The sequence below is a fragment of the Cervus elaphus genome, chromosome 7, assembly GCF_910594005.1.
Source record: "Cervus elaphus chromosome 7, mCerEla1.1, whole genome shotgun sequence".
Lineage (NCBI taxonomy): Eukaryota > Metazoa > Chordata > Mammalia > Artiodactyla > Cervidae > Cervus > Cervus elaphus.
The window spans coordinates 20,392,641-20,406,947 of NC_057821.1; the positions used below are offsets into that span (position 1 = coordinate 20,392,641).

Consider the following 14,307-nt stretch of genomic DNA (forward strand, 5'->3'; position numbering starts at 1 on the left):
GGTCTAAGATAGCATTTTAAAGAAAATAGAGTGGGAATTATGTTAAAAGAGTCTGTGTACACTTAGGATCAAGCTGGCTGAACTATGACAATAAACAGGGGTATCTCCCAGACCCCTTATCAGAGCCCAACCCACCCCTTCAAATTCTTCTTCCTTCATGACCTGCTGCCAACCAGCTCTGCCCACTCCCCTCCTCCCCCGCCCCCTCCCCCCTCCCTTTCAGGAAGAGCTGAGTTTTCATCTCTTGATAACGTCTAGGAAAGACTAGAGACTGAGCCTCCCTCTTCCACAATAACCATCAGATAGATCCAATTCAGGCAGACAACACAGAAATTACACTACATGGACAGAGTCATTCACCAGTTATATTTGAAATCTAAGCTCTTTGAGCTATACACGTGCACAAATGATTCAGTTGGTGGGAATCTTCCCCTCCCCCTCCACAGTTAAACTTTTCAAACAAAATAGTGCTGAATAGGCTTGCATCCTGTGGGTCAGGGGGATACTGAGGCAATTCTGACTTTCACGATGCTTGGAGGGGAGTCTAGTCTGTTTCCTCCCCATCTCCTGGGATACGTACCTCTCTCCACCTCCCCAAACCCAATCTCATGAGAGAATTACTTGATCTGAGATAGATTAACATCGACATTTTGCAATAGGTGTGGCCAAGACTAACCACCTGGGTCATACACTCCACTGAGTTTTTATTTTTTGATGACACACAATTGTCATTTCAACTTTGACTAAATTTGGTTGGAAACGTCTGATGGAACTGTTTTGAAACACTGAAAAGTCATTTCCAAATAGTTTCTCTCATCCAGATTTCTCTAGAATCTGCCTTTTTCTGAAAATTCTGAGTTGTTTAAAAAGTCAAAGAACCCACAAATGATCGAGTCAGCACAAAAATGGCTGAAGCCTGTAGTTCTCAGCTTGCTTCACTAGAGGGCAGCATTCTCCACTATTAGGTCTAATCTTGTTTGTCCATGAAAACCCAAAAACCTCCACAGCAAAGGAAAGTCAAAGCGTTTGCTTATTATATACTCCTCAGATTTTATTTTTCAAAGGAGCCTTCGTTTTTCTTATGGAAACTCAGGATTTTACAAGCAGCGCTGTCCTCAGTTTCACCTGTACTGTATCCAGTACTATATTGCTATATTCACAGTAAAACGGACTTTTATTTCTGAGTAATCAGTCTAATGTTTTCAGTTTCTGATGAAACTAGCATACACCTTAATCGAAAACCACAACAATCCTTCCATCAGGTGGCTGTGTTACTGTTCTCGTGTGTTTTTCTGAGGCTTGGGTAGTGACAGTATTTCCCCATTCCGTTGTAATTGACATTTGCATCTAAAGAAAGTCACTGAACGTACAGGAGTAGATGAGGCCTGGCACATTGAGCAGAAGGTAATGGTTCTATAGGTGTATCTTCTGTAATGCACTTTGGGCTAGAGAAATAGAAAAATCACATGTAACAAAAACAAATACGTTTTTGAGCAATATGAGCATTGCATGAGTAGGACTTGCACACACATTTATGGATCCATCTTTCCCTTTGAACATGCTCAGCAGCTGCTATGTTGATTTAGCTGCATTCCAACTGCCTGCAGCTGACACTTGCTTCTTCACTTTATTTAAAAACAACTGGTCTTGATAGCAAAGATGTTGGCTAACTGTTTATATATTGGCAAGAGAAGTTTTGTGCCCTTTCAAAATTCAGCATTATACATAATAGAGTGTAATATTATCAGGTTACCTGTATTAATATATGAATGCATTCATAAGCAATGCACATATGTTTTAAAGCAGCTAATGGCTGAAGAATCACTAAATAAAAAACTCCAGATTTTTAAAAGCACAGCTGAAACATTTGTACAAATATACAAAGAGAAGGAAAAAAAAAAAACAATCGTTCAGACACCATGAGACTTTTGTAATAAATAGGTTTGTCTGAAATCGGTCTCTATCACCCTGGACAAGCCTCCCCAAGGAGGTTGGGAAAGACTGACAAGGGAATCATGTTTAAAATCTACTGAGGGTTATCTTTGGGGCCAAGCTCAGTTTTTCCTCCAGAAATTTTCACAGAGCTATGAAGTCTTTGACTCCAAAGAGTGACAATTATCCAGACTTGTTAAGCTGGAGGATACTGATAATTTTGCTAACCTAGATAGGACATGACTGGATGCTGACAATCGGTGACTTATAGTATATCTTCAAATCACAAAAATAAATGCTGGTGATCATGCATGTCCTGGGAATGTTGGGATGCAGAGGACTGGGGAGACCAGATAGGGAAATCTCATGCAATCAAAGTCAAGTTTACTTATGGTCCTACTTAAGTGGCCAGGAAGAAAAAACAACGTACACACATCAGAACTGGGACTGGAACGGTTCACAAACAACACAGGAGCTATTTGTCACTGATGTCTCTGGCTTGGATCCACATGAGAGCATGAAGGTATATAGGCTGTGCTGACCATTTAATAAGAAAATACTACTTTTTTTTTTTTTTCCCCTAGAACCTCCTAAATAATGGATTATACTTGGTGGGTATGATATGATCAGGAAACTTATCACCTTTTCCTAGCCCTTTTGTCCGAGAGGCTTGATTACAACGAAGGAATTTCAAACAACCAAACACCCAGGGATTTAAAGGCAATTATTTTTTTTTTCGACAAACAAACAACAGGGAGAAAAAAAAAAAAAAGCATGGTGAAGAGTAGACGGATATTCTCTTGGAGGCGGAGTGGTGAGCTCAGTTGGACACGGAGGGCGGCGGGCCGGGACGTCGGGTCTGGATGATTTTTGGCTTCGGGGATGTCTTTGGATCCTCTTCCTCCTCGATGTCACTGTCGCACACATGCACGACGACACTGGGGGTGGACTCGGTCCCTGCGTGCAGCTCATACTTCTCTCCTGAAAAGCAAGTGGAATGGGGGTGAGAAGGCGGGAGCGAGGGGGCATTTCAACATGTCTCGAGAGATGCTGGGAGATGGTGTCGGAAAGCAGAATGGAATGGATCTGTCTCCATCTCAAGTCTACCTGCTGTCACCTGGACAGCCCCTGGCAGGCCCCCTCACCTCTCTAAGCTTCAGCCTCCACCACTATAAACTTCAAAATGGCAATAACAAGTCTGAAGGGTTGGGGTGATGACTCAGTGGGCCTGGCTGTAAGTTACCCGTTTCTCTTCTATTTCCCAGCATGGCTGCTAACAGCTAACCTTGAACCCATCACTTCACTCCATCAACTTTTGGAGAAGGTTCTCCAAATTCTCCTCCTTCTAGACAATTTCCTAAGGTAAGAGCTGCCCCAGGCTGGAGTAAGGTAGGATCCCCACTCATCTTGGATCTGCCATGGTTACCGGGTAATGGGGTTATCAGATGATAGTCAAGGCCCCTCCCGTTCCAAGAGTCTAGCGGTCTATTTTTGACTGGCTCCTCTTGTAGTCACTTCACTAGTAGCCGACTGACCTCCTGTCTGTACCTGTTTGCTTTCTGGAAGTATCTGGTGAGCATCTCCCATGGTCTGACCCATTGCTCATTACAAGACATAGTCAAAACCATTGGCGTCCTTCACATGAGCACAGTGCAGTGACGGCAGGTGGAAACAAAGTGTCACAAAATGCAATGGTAAGTGCTAGGGTGGCAATGTAAGTCAAGGGTACCAAATTGCAAGGAGCAAGTAACTCTGAAAGGCTTCCCCATGGAGGCGACAGCTGACCTGGGTCTAAAGACAAGTAGAAGGCGTCCAGGAGGGGACAGGCACAGAGGACCTTATCAATCTGCACGCTCTTAACTTCTCAGCTTAACTGCTGACACACTTTTCTGAATCTTCTTCCAACATTCTATCCTTCGTTTCCCATCCTTCACGAATGGGAAACACCGAGAAGCAATCTCTCCCAGAGACCCACCTGGTCAGCGGCTCTCCAGATATCACTGGATCGAGTCATCATTTCTTACACTCTAGGACAAAAGACTCTGCATCTTCTCCCATCAGTCATGACAGCCACGTTTTTATACCCATCCAACCAGCTACTTTTATTTGCTATGCATGCATGCTAAGTCGCTTCATTCATGTCCAACTCTTTGCCACCCCATGGACTGTAGCCCTCCAGGCTCATCTTTCCATGGGATTCTCCAAGCAAGAATATTGGAGTGGATTGCCATTCCCTTCTCCAGGGGATCTTCCCAACCCAGGGATCAAACACACGCCTCTTGCATCTCCTGCATTGGCAGGCAGGTTCTTTTCCACTAGCGCCACCTGGGAAGCCCTTTATGCGCTATAGTCTCACCTGGTTTCCAAAGTGCCACCCTCCCTCTAGGATCAAAGCAAGACACCGCCCAATCCAGGTACCTGGTCTGTCAGCCTCGATCTGCAGTGGACAGTGCCCTTGGATGGCCAGAACCAGGCTAGCATTTCTGTGCTTCTGTGCACACCTTGGTGAGCATCAATGGTGAAAACAGCAAATGCTTACAAGGCGTAGTTTTAAGTTTTGTGCTGACATTAGGGAACGAGCAGCACTGATAATGCCACAAGCATCAAGGTGATGCTGGGAACGAGGTAAGTGTTCAGAGTCAGCTGCTGGATGGGTTGAACTGCGTCCCACCCCTCCCAAGATGCTGCAGTCCTAGCCCCCAGTATGTATGACTGCGACCTTCTTGGGAAACAGCATCTTTGCCGTTTCCCAAAATGAGGCAATGAGGGTGGGCCCTATTTCAAAATGACCGGTGTCCGTATAAAACGGGGAAATTAGGACGCCTGCCTCATCCAAGGAGAACTCCATGTGAAGACTGGAGTTGTGTTGCCATCATCTGCGGATCGACCAGAAGCTACAGGAGAAGCCTGGACCAGATCCTTCTTCAGCACCTTCAGAGGGAGCGTGGCCCTGTCGACACCTTGATCTTGGACTCCTAACCTCCAGGACCTGAGGCAACACACTGCTCTTGTGTAAGCCACTCGGTTTGTGGTCCAGTTATGGCAATCCTAGCAAATGAATACAGCCAGACCCTGCTAAGAGCGTTCCCTCTCTGGTAAGAGTCAGAGAAGTCGTAACTGGACTCCCCTGCCCACCGACATCCTAGATGAAGGTACTGGGTATTTCACAAAAATGAAGTGTGACACTTCCAGCACTTCCCTGGAACTTGGCAAGCAGCAGAGGGGGCAAGAACTAACCCGAACCACGGAAATACAGCTCATAAAGACTCCATAGGTTAGAGTCAAGATTGGGTGAAACTGTAGGTAGAAAGAGTTGCATCAATGAGGTTGACATTTCTGATTCGGTGAGATGACGGGGCCAGTTTAGATTCAGGAGAGCAGAGTGACAAGAACTAGAAGGAGATATCTGTGTGGGTTACTCCTGCGAGGCTTTGCTTCCCCACTGGGGAAGAGGGATGGACAGTCTACTAACTTCCCTGTAATCGACTGTAAAGTTGGTATTCTACGCATACACGTAGGTATGCTCTACACACTGATGCAACTCACAGACCATTTCATTGTGTTTGTTCCATTCTCTTTTAACAGCTTGCCATTTTATCAAAATCCCATGGGAGAAGAACCACTGCAGATGCAGCTAAGGAGGGGAAGCTCAGTGCAGCCGGCTCCACCTGAGAGTTTCAGGAGAGGCTCTGGGTGACAGGTGGGCAGACCTGGGTGGTGGCTTCTTTGAAAAGTGGTTTTCAAACACCTGTCAGTTTACTGGGTTGTTTGCTGGAAATAGAGTCTACCAGCATGAGGATGCAAACCTGCAGCTGGGATGCAGCGGCATCCACTTTGGTACCCAGCAACCCCAGGTGCTTCTCTGTGTTTCAGCAGGTCAGTAGCCATTCCTACACGGTCTGGTGTGACAGGCAGGGGGCTGCGGCCCTGGGAGGGTGCTGGTGTGCAAGGAGCTTCCCTCTCCCTTCCTCCACTCTGCATCCTAATTTTTTTGTTGGAAAATGATATCAGCGAGGGGAGAAGGTAACAGAGCGAGGGATGCTGAGGATGTAGAAGGGAGAAGCCATCCCAGATCAGCTCTGCAGCCCCTCCCAGCCACCAGCACTCATTCATCTTTGGCGTCTCATCTTTGTTTCTGGGAGAACAGCAAGATTCTGTGGACAAGGATGAAGGTCACCGTTCCCAGGATTTCTACAATTTTATCTCACCCCCAACCAGGACACTTTGCAAATCTGAATGAGAGACACCTTCAGACAAGAGGCAGAGAAAGAAATAATTTCTGAGTAATCAGATGAGGTGGTTCTTGTTTTTCTGCACAGGATTTCTTCAATGCTCTCACGTTTAGAGAAGCAGTGCCTTTCGTAGAGACACTAGTGACTCCTGTAGTCTCATCGGCAACGGATGGATGGATACAAGGATGAAGTGGGCGACAGTCTCTCACCCTCTGATGAATAGATGACAAAAAATGATCTGCCACGGCAGATGGAGACTGGGGGACCGGGGGTGAGGTGGTGACAGCAGGGACCCCGGCCAGGGGACTGACCAGACGCTCCCCCTTGCCTCGTCTGTTGGAAAGAAGCTAGCTTTCAGACCAAAAAAAGTAGTAAAATATACATAACGAAGGTGTTGATGAAACCCTTTCTTTGCCCTGACTTGGATAAAGAACATTCTCTTAGAGACACCTCTAGTTGCAATGCATTTATCCATTCCCAAGGAGATGCTTGCCTCTTGAACCCAATGTGCTGGGGCCACACTTGGGATGGGGATCAGGCACAAGCAGACACCCTGAGCAGGGTAACTTTCACGTCGAGTTAACAAAGTCAGATTGCTTGGTCGTAGAGCTGTTTCACTGCTGTGACCCCATTAACGCTGACATTTCTCTGTTCTATTTTTGGAAACTTTCTTACTATCAAAATCCAGCAAAGCCCAACAGCTGCTGAGAGTCCACAGAATAAAAGACATAGCTTTGGTCTTGCTGGATTGAATTGTTCTGTTTCGGGCCTTTTTCTCCCTTTGGGCTTCAGCTAATTCTTCGACCACAAAAGCTGACGTCAGTGCCGTCACTCAACTTGGGGACCCACTGGGGTCAGGAGGTGACAAGGGACCCATGGGACGGCCAAGCAGCCCAGCGTGTCTTTTCAAGGACAAGCTAAGGCTCGCCCTTCACATCCTTATCTCTTCTAGTCTGTATTCAAACTGTCCTTTCCCTGTGGGAGGAAAGGAAGCCAGGGCCAGAAGAAAAGGCACGGATCAGAGTTTTCTACCTTCCACCTCTGCGAAATTCACACTCTGTGAATTTCCAGCAAGCACATGCAAAATCATTCTCTGGCACGTGGTCACACGTTAAATTCTCATGCAGGTCTTCAGAACTGTTGAGGGCTTGGGCATTGCTGAAAACAAACATAGCTGTTTTAACTTTTCAGCTAAGCTGAAAACTACTGGAATAGGGCAGGTATCTGTCCTATTTTCTCTGTGCTCTCGGTGCCAGGACACAGGAGGCGTCACAGACACATACCATCTGCCCAAAACACAGCAGCAGCTTCTCACTGAGCCCTTTGTGAACGCCAGACCACAGCTCTAAGGGCTTTGCACAAATTGGGGATTTAATTACAACAGCTTTGCAACGGCGGTTTCATCAGGTCTTGATGATATGGGAGGACACTGAGATCACGCAGGTCATGAATGGCAAAGTCAGGTTCAAGGTCAGGTCTGCCTGACTTCAAGGAAGGTGCTCATAACTCCTCTCCAGTTCTGCCTCTCACAATTCTACTGTTTTCAAATTCTACAAGAAACTACTGAAACAGAGGCTAGTTTTAACTTAATTTTCTTTCATGGCAGCTCATGATTTTAGTGAACATTTGTTCTCTAGCTAAAGTGGACTACTTATTCCTTCTGCATCTTGTCTCTTTTGTTTTCGGCCAGTTGCTAGTTACTCTAGGTAGGGCTTCCTTGCCAGTGAGTCTTCTTTGAAGACAAAGCTTAATACATTATCAAAATAAAAGGGCTATAAATTATAGACTGAGTTAATTTTCATGTCTTATGGTAACTTTGGGATTCCCAGGTGGTACAGTGGTAAAGAATCTGCCTGTCAATGCAGGAGATGCAAGAGATGTGGGTTCGATTCCTGAGTCAGGAAGATCCCCTGGATTGGAAATGGATTGGAAATGGCAATCCACTCCAGTATTCTTGCCTGGAAAACCCCTGGACAGAGGAGCCTGGTGGGCTACAGTCCATGGGGGCGCAAAGAGTCGGACAGGCTAAAGAGATGCTGCAAGCTCCCACCCCCTAATATTTTTTTTATTGTAAATTTTTTTTTTTTTCCCCAAGAGGAAGCAGCAGGCACAGTCCCGTCCTGACCTATGGGGATAAGTAAAATGGAATTTTCACAGGCTGCCTGTTGAGGGGTTGAACACAGAGATTGAGGGAAGGGTACAGCATGATTTGAAATGTGTTTGAAAGGGTTCACATTTGGATTGCCCTTCCTTTCAAGTGTTAGGTTGGGACTTGCTAGCATGTGGCAGTGAGGGGAGGCCCACAAGCCCTGGATCATCCCTCCCTGGTCACCTGTGGAGGTGGCGGTGCCTGGCCCCGGTCCAGCTGAGACAGGCCTGGGACCCGGGCCCGCTGGCTGCAGGACTGCCATGCCTGCACCTGGACACACCTCTCTCCTCCAGCTACAGAACACAAAGAAAGTGTAGGGACTAAAAATAACTGCATGTATGCAGTTATCCCCTAAGTGGGCATACATGCAGTTATTTTTAGTCCCAAATTTACAATAAAAAAAATATTAGGGGGTGGGGGCTTGCAGTGTCTCTTCAGCCTGACCAAGGCTGGAATGATTTTACTCCTGGAATTTTCTGTTTTCTTCTCAATCAGATATGAAGGGCTCTTAATCCAGGCTGCAGAGTGGCACTGAGCACCCAGCACAGCCTGGCTCCACGTCCAGGGGTCCCGCGGCAAATGCTCTCGGCACTCCCCTTGATAAGCCGTCATCCATTCTTAAAATTCAGTCTAGACGAACAACTGGCACCTGCTTCTTCCCTGTTTGCTTCACAACTCGCTGAGGGTTAGATAAGAAAGAAGGGAGACGAGTAATGCCAGCTTCGCTTCCGATGAAAGGCTGAAGCTGAGAAGGTGGCTGAGCTGAGTGACAGTCACGGAGGGCTCCTTAATAGTGAAACCCAGGGCATTCTCTGGCGATCCGGTGGTTAGGAATGGCTACCCAGTCCAGTAGTCTGGAGAATTCCATGGACAGGAGAGCCTGGCAGGCTATAGTCCATGGGGTCGCAAAGAGCCGGACATGACTGAGCGACTTTCACTGATAAATACTACCATAGTGCAACTAGCGTGCTTCTCAATCAAATATGCCACACTCTCAATAGTGTCTGGAAATGTGGTGGGGATTTCTTTTCTTTTTTGACTGTTATAGGGACTGGGTAGAGTGTGGATACTGGCATTTAATAGGTGAGGCCCAAAGATGCTAAATGTACTCAATGTGTAGGATTGTCTGTTCCAAAATATCACATCAAGAAACACTGAGCTAGGAGCTTAACATAGGCACTTACGTTTCAGTAGACTAAGATACGGCTTGAAAATCAAGTGACAGTAAGCAGGTAACACACACTAAGCATTTACTATGTCCAGGGCTGGATAAGTAGATGCACATGGATTATCTCATTTGATGTTTGCAACAATCTGACTTTATGGTTGAGGAAGCCAAGACACAGAGAGGTTAAAAAAGTTGCTCAAAGTCACATAGCTAATAAAAGATGGAGGTGGGATTCAAACTCACATCCTGAGGTTTAACTAGCATCCTAAAGCATGGAAAATGCCTCTTTTCATGTTGGAGCTTGACTGACAGCTACATATTACATCTTGTCTTTTTTTGGCTGTGCCACGAGGCATGCAGGATCTTAGTTCCCCAACCAAGGAAGAAACTCGCACCCCCTGCAGTGGAAGTTAGGACTCTTAACCACTGGTCCATTAGGGAAGTTTTGACAAAATCAAAGAGGACATGACCCAGGGCAGAGGGATTTACTGAAACTTTGAAAAATCACAGCTATGGGAATTCCCTGGTGATCTAGTGGTGAGAATTCACCCTTTTCACTGCCGTGGCCCAGGTTCTAACCCTGGTCGGGGAACTGAGATTCAATAGCCATGGGATGTGGCCAAAACAAAATCAAATCAATTCACAGCTATTTGCTAGTCATCTATTCACAAGATCAGTCTGAGAGTGGAGAAAGAAACACTCTTCTAAGTGGAAGTGGAAAGAGGGATTTGGGATTTAAAAAAAAAAAAATCTAGGGAGGAAGAAATATCAGAGAGAAAAGTCCTTTGCAAAATTTTTCTCGGATTCCTTTCTGGTTCCATGGGCTCATATTTAAAGTTTGGGAGAAAACTTCTGTAGGTAGACGCAAGGGCAGGACTAATCACTGGAGAGCAATTTGATCTCTTTCCTTTGTGCAGCTTCAGTCAAAGAACGCCCTCTCAGCCTAGGAGGCAGAGGGGATAAAGCAAAGCATAGACCAACTCCAGTATTTCACTGGCAGTTCCAAGAACAAATGCATGTGAATAACAACCACCACCACTAAGGACACGCAACTCGTTCTTACTGCCCGTTAGACTCTGTTTCAAGTGTTGTACATACCTTAATTCACGCACAGGCAGAGGAAACCAGAATCTCTGAGGATGTCCTGCTAAACAGTACTGCTCAGAGAAGAATGACCATGGCATCCAGCATGAGTTCAATAATTCCTGCGCATCAGGCACTGGGCTACCTCCTTTACAAGTACTACTTATTCCATCTGCATGATGTGCTTGCAACTTGTCAAATTATCACCATTTATCAAAAGAAGGAGAGGTGCAGAGGGGGAAGCAAATTGCTCCAGGTCCCCACATAAGTGGTGGAGGTAGGACTCCAATGGGGGTCCCCTGAGTGTCAAAGCAAGGGATGAGTTCAGAAGGGCATAGAAGAGACATCAGGGCAGCACCTCCCTGCCTCAACGGGTCTGGAATAAGCGCGTGTTAGGAAAAGATTATTGACATGAGAGATCTGAGGTCTTTTCCCTTACCCACCCCCATCCTCAGGCCTGCCCCTTCTCAAGGTAGGAGAACAGAAGTGGCCTTTGGTAAGATGGAGGAGGGGTGGAGGGAGAGAGAGGGAGAGGGAAGTGAGGGGAGAGAGGAGAACGATTCCATGGTTTTGTTCTCAGACGTGCTCCATTTCAGTAAAAGAAAGTTTGCCTCACACTAAAATGGCTATCATCAAAAGGCCTTGCAAATAACAAATGTTGGTGAGGATGTGAAGAAAAGGGAACCTGTGTTCATTATTGGTGCATCCGCTATGGAAAACATTATGGAGGTTCCTTAAAAAACTAAAAATAGGATTACCCTAAGATCCAGCAATTCCACTCCTGGATGTTTATCGATAAAAAATAAAAACACTAGTTTAAAAAGATACATGAACCCCAATGTTCACACAGCATTATTTACAGTAGACAAGATATGGAAGCAACCCAAATGCCCATCAACAGATAAAAAAGATGCAGCTGCTATATACATACATATATATATATATGAATATTACTCAGCCATAAAATAGAACAATTCTGCCGTTTAGAGCAATGGCAGACAGAATATTATGCTTAGTAAAATGTCAAAGACAAATACTATATGATATCATTTATGTGTGGAATCTTAAAGAAAAAACGAATGTATAAAGCAATGTATACATTTACAATATATAGCAAAACAAAAACTGACTCACAGATCCTGAGAACAAACCAGTGGTTTCCAGTGGGGAGAAGGAAGGGGGTGCAATACAGGGGTAGGAGATTAAGAGGTGCAAACTACATGCATAAAATATATAAGAAATCAGGATATACTGAGGGCTTGCAGGTGGTGCTAGTGGTAGAGAACCAGCCTGCCAAGAGATGCAGGTTCGATCCCTGGGTTGGGAGGATCCCCTGTAGGAGGGAATGGCGACCTACTCCAGTTTTCTTGCCTGAAGAATCCCATGGACAGAGGAGCCTGGCGGGCTACAGTCTATAGGGATACACAGGGTTGGAGATGATCGAAGCAATTAGCGTGCACACGAGGGTATATTGAACAGCACAGGGAATTATAGCCATTATTTTGTAATAACTTTTAATGGAGTGTAATCTATAAAAACACTGAATCATGATGCTATTCTCCTGAAATTAATACTGGAAATCAACTATCTTTCAGTTAAAAAAAAAAGGAAAGTTTGCTTATCTTCTTTGGGTTTTCCTCTAAGACTGGATTAAGGGGCCATTTATCTTCATTCCCTCCTGAGTCATTTAGGACCTGGAGGCACTTCGTGTGGACAACAGATGGAGGCCCTGAATCAGTATGGGACAAAGGCGTGGAACCCTGGGGAGAGGTGAGGGACTGAGGGAGCCACAGAGGCAGAAGGTGGGAGGGTAAAGAGAAACCCGGGAGTCTGTGAGGTGGGGCTTGGGTTCTAGGGATGAGAGCAAAGTGCAGATGTGGGGAAGAGAAGAGTGTGCTTGGCCATAGAATCAGGAGGTCCCCCGGCCTGGGAGTGATCACCCTGTTCCTCCTTTCCCAGGATTAGGGGTCTGGCTATGGGAATAGCTATGGATGTGCACCCACTTCCAAGTCTTGGTTCTGTGTCTTTTCTGTTTTTCTACAACGTGCACGTTTTACCTGTGAAATAAGGAAGCACTGCATATTGCTACTCAGTAACGACTGAGGATAATTGTGGAATACAGACTTAGAAGATAAGCCCTTTGAACATATTTTCCCCCCCAGGGAAAATTCTTCCAAAGGAGGCGGAAAATGAGGAGTGCACGTCCCTGGCTCACAAATGTGCATCCCTCCCATGGGGGGTGACGTGCAGAGACTGTACTAAACGGAGCCCAGGGACTGGCTGCTTTATTTGTTTTCCACGTCTGTGATCAGAATACAGGAACTGTTGAACAAGAACTGGGGCTTATATAATGGTCATGCTACTGGCACCCCAAATATATATATTTTAAATTTTAAAAATGGAATTTTTCGCTACCTCGGAATCAATGAGCCTGGAATAGAAAATGTTTCTTCCTTAAAAGTGACATGAATTAATGACATTTATTTTTCCCTTTGGGGAGAAACAATGTAGACACAGAAGCAAACCAGCAAAACTGCTTTACCATGGCATGTTTTGATGGACAAGAATTTGGAAAAAAAATCTAAATATAGCCAGTGTACTTGAAACTCGAGCACGATTTTAAGCCCTCCTCTGCAGTTAACTAAAATTGATCTCTCTAACAAGAGCTAAAAATAGCAGGAGGAAAAAAGGGACCAGACAATGACTTTTCATATCTCTCCCTGCAGGCATTTCCAGTGACAATGAACTTGACCTTCCAGAGCCATCCTAGAGAGCAGAACAGGCTGGCATTTTATATCCCACCTCTGACTGACCACCCATCTAGTGCCCGGGACATCTCTATTTGCCATTTTGCTGATGACTGCAGATAAGCTGTTTTGCTGGGCTGGGTTTTGTTTGACCTATTTTGTTTCACATCCAAAAAGAACAGAGGACTATACTCTCTCTGAAGTCAGGAACAATAGGCATTATAAAATAAACAACAGAAAATACCCAATTCATTCTCCACCAGAACAAAGCTCATCTTATTTTGTCCAGGGCATTGATAAATGATGTTCTGTCTGCTGTGCTTAGGTGCTTAGTTGTATCTGACCCTTTGCGACCCCATGGACTGGAGCCTACCAGGCTCCTCTGTCCAGGCAAGAATACTGGAATGGATAGCCATTTCCTTCTCCAGGCTGTCTTCCTGACCCTGGGATTGAAACTTGGTCACCTGCATTGCAGGTGGATTCTTTACCATCTGAGCCACCAGGGAAATTCTGGGCTTCTGTAAATTCACCAGGGACATTGATATAAATTTTAATTTATATATATATATATAATTTATATTAATTTATATATATATATATATTCTGTTTCAGAATCTTTTCCATTTTAGGTTATTACAAGATACTGATTATAGTCCCCTGTGGTTTAAGTAGGTCATTGTTGTTTATCTATTTTATACATAGTATTGTGTATCTGTTACACACACATACTCTGCTTATTTAACTTATATGCAGAGCCCATCATGCGAAATGCCAGGCTGGATGAAGCACAAGCTGGAATCAAGATTGCTGGGAGAAATATCAATAACTTCATATATGCAGATGACACCACCCTTATGACAGAAAGCAAAGAAGAACTAAAGAGCCTCTTGATGAAAGTGAAAGAGGAGAGTGAAAAAGCTGGCTTAAAACTCAACATTCAGAAAACTAAGATCATGGCATCTGGTCCCATCACTTCATGGCAAATAGATAGGGAAA

General features: G+C 45.1%; 1 protein-coding gene across 2 annotated transcripts in view; it reads right to left on the bottom strand.

The window, feature by feature from the left end:
- Window positions 1-345: 345 nt before the first annotated feature.
- The window catches only part of RCAN2 (regulator of calcineurin 2), a 267,201-nt gene continuing 253,239 nt past the window's right edge, over window positions 346-14,307 (bottom strand). For both annotated transcript variants that reach the window (XM_043907651.1, XM_043907652.1), the window contains one exon: window positions 346-2,913. In XM_043907651.1, coding sequence (XP_043763586.1) covers window positions 2,753-2,913 — 161 coding nt within the window. In that variant the 3' untranslated portion in view covers window positions 346-2,752. The remainder of the gene's footprint in view (window positions 2,914-14,307) is intronic.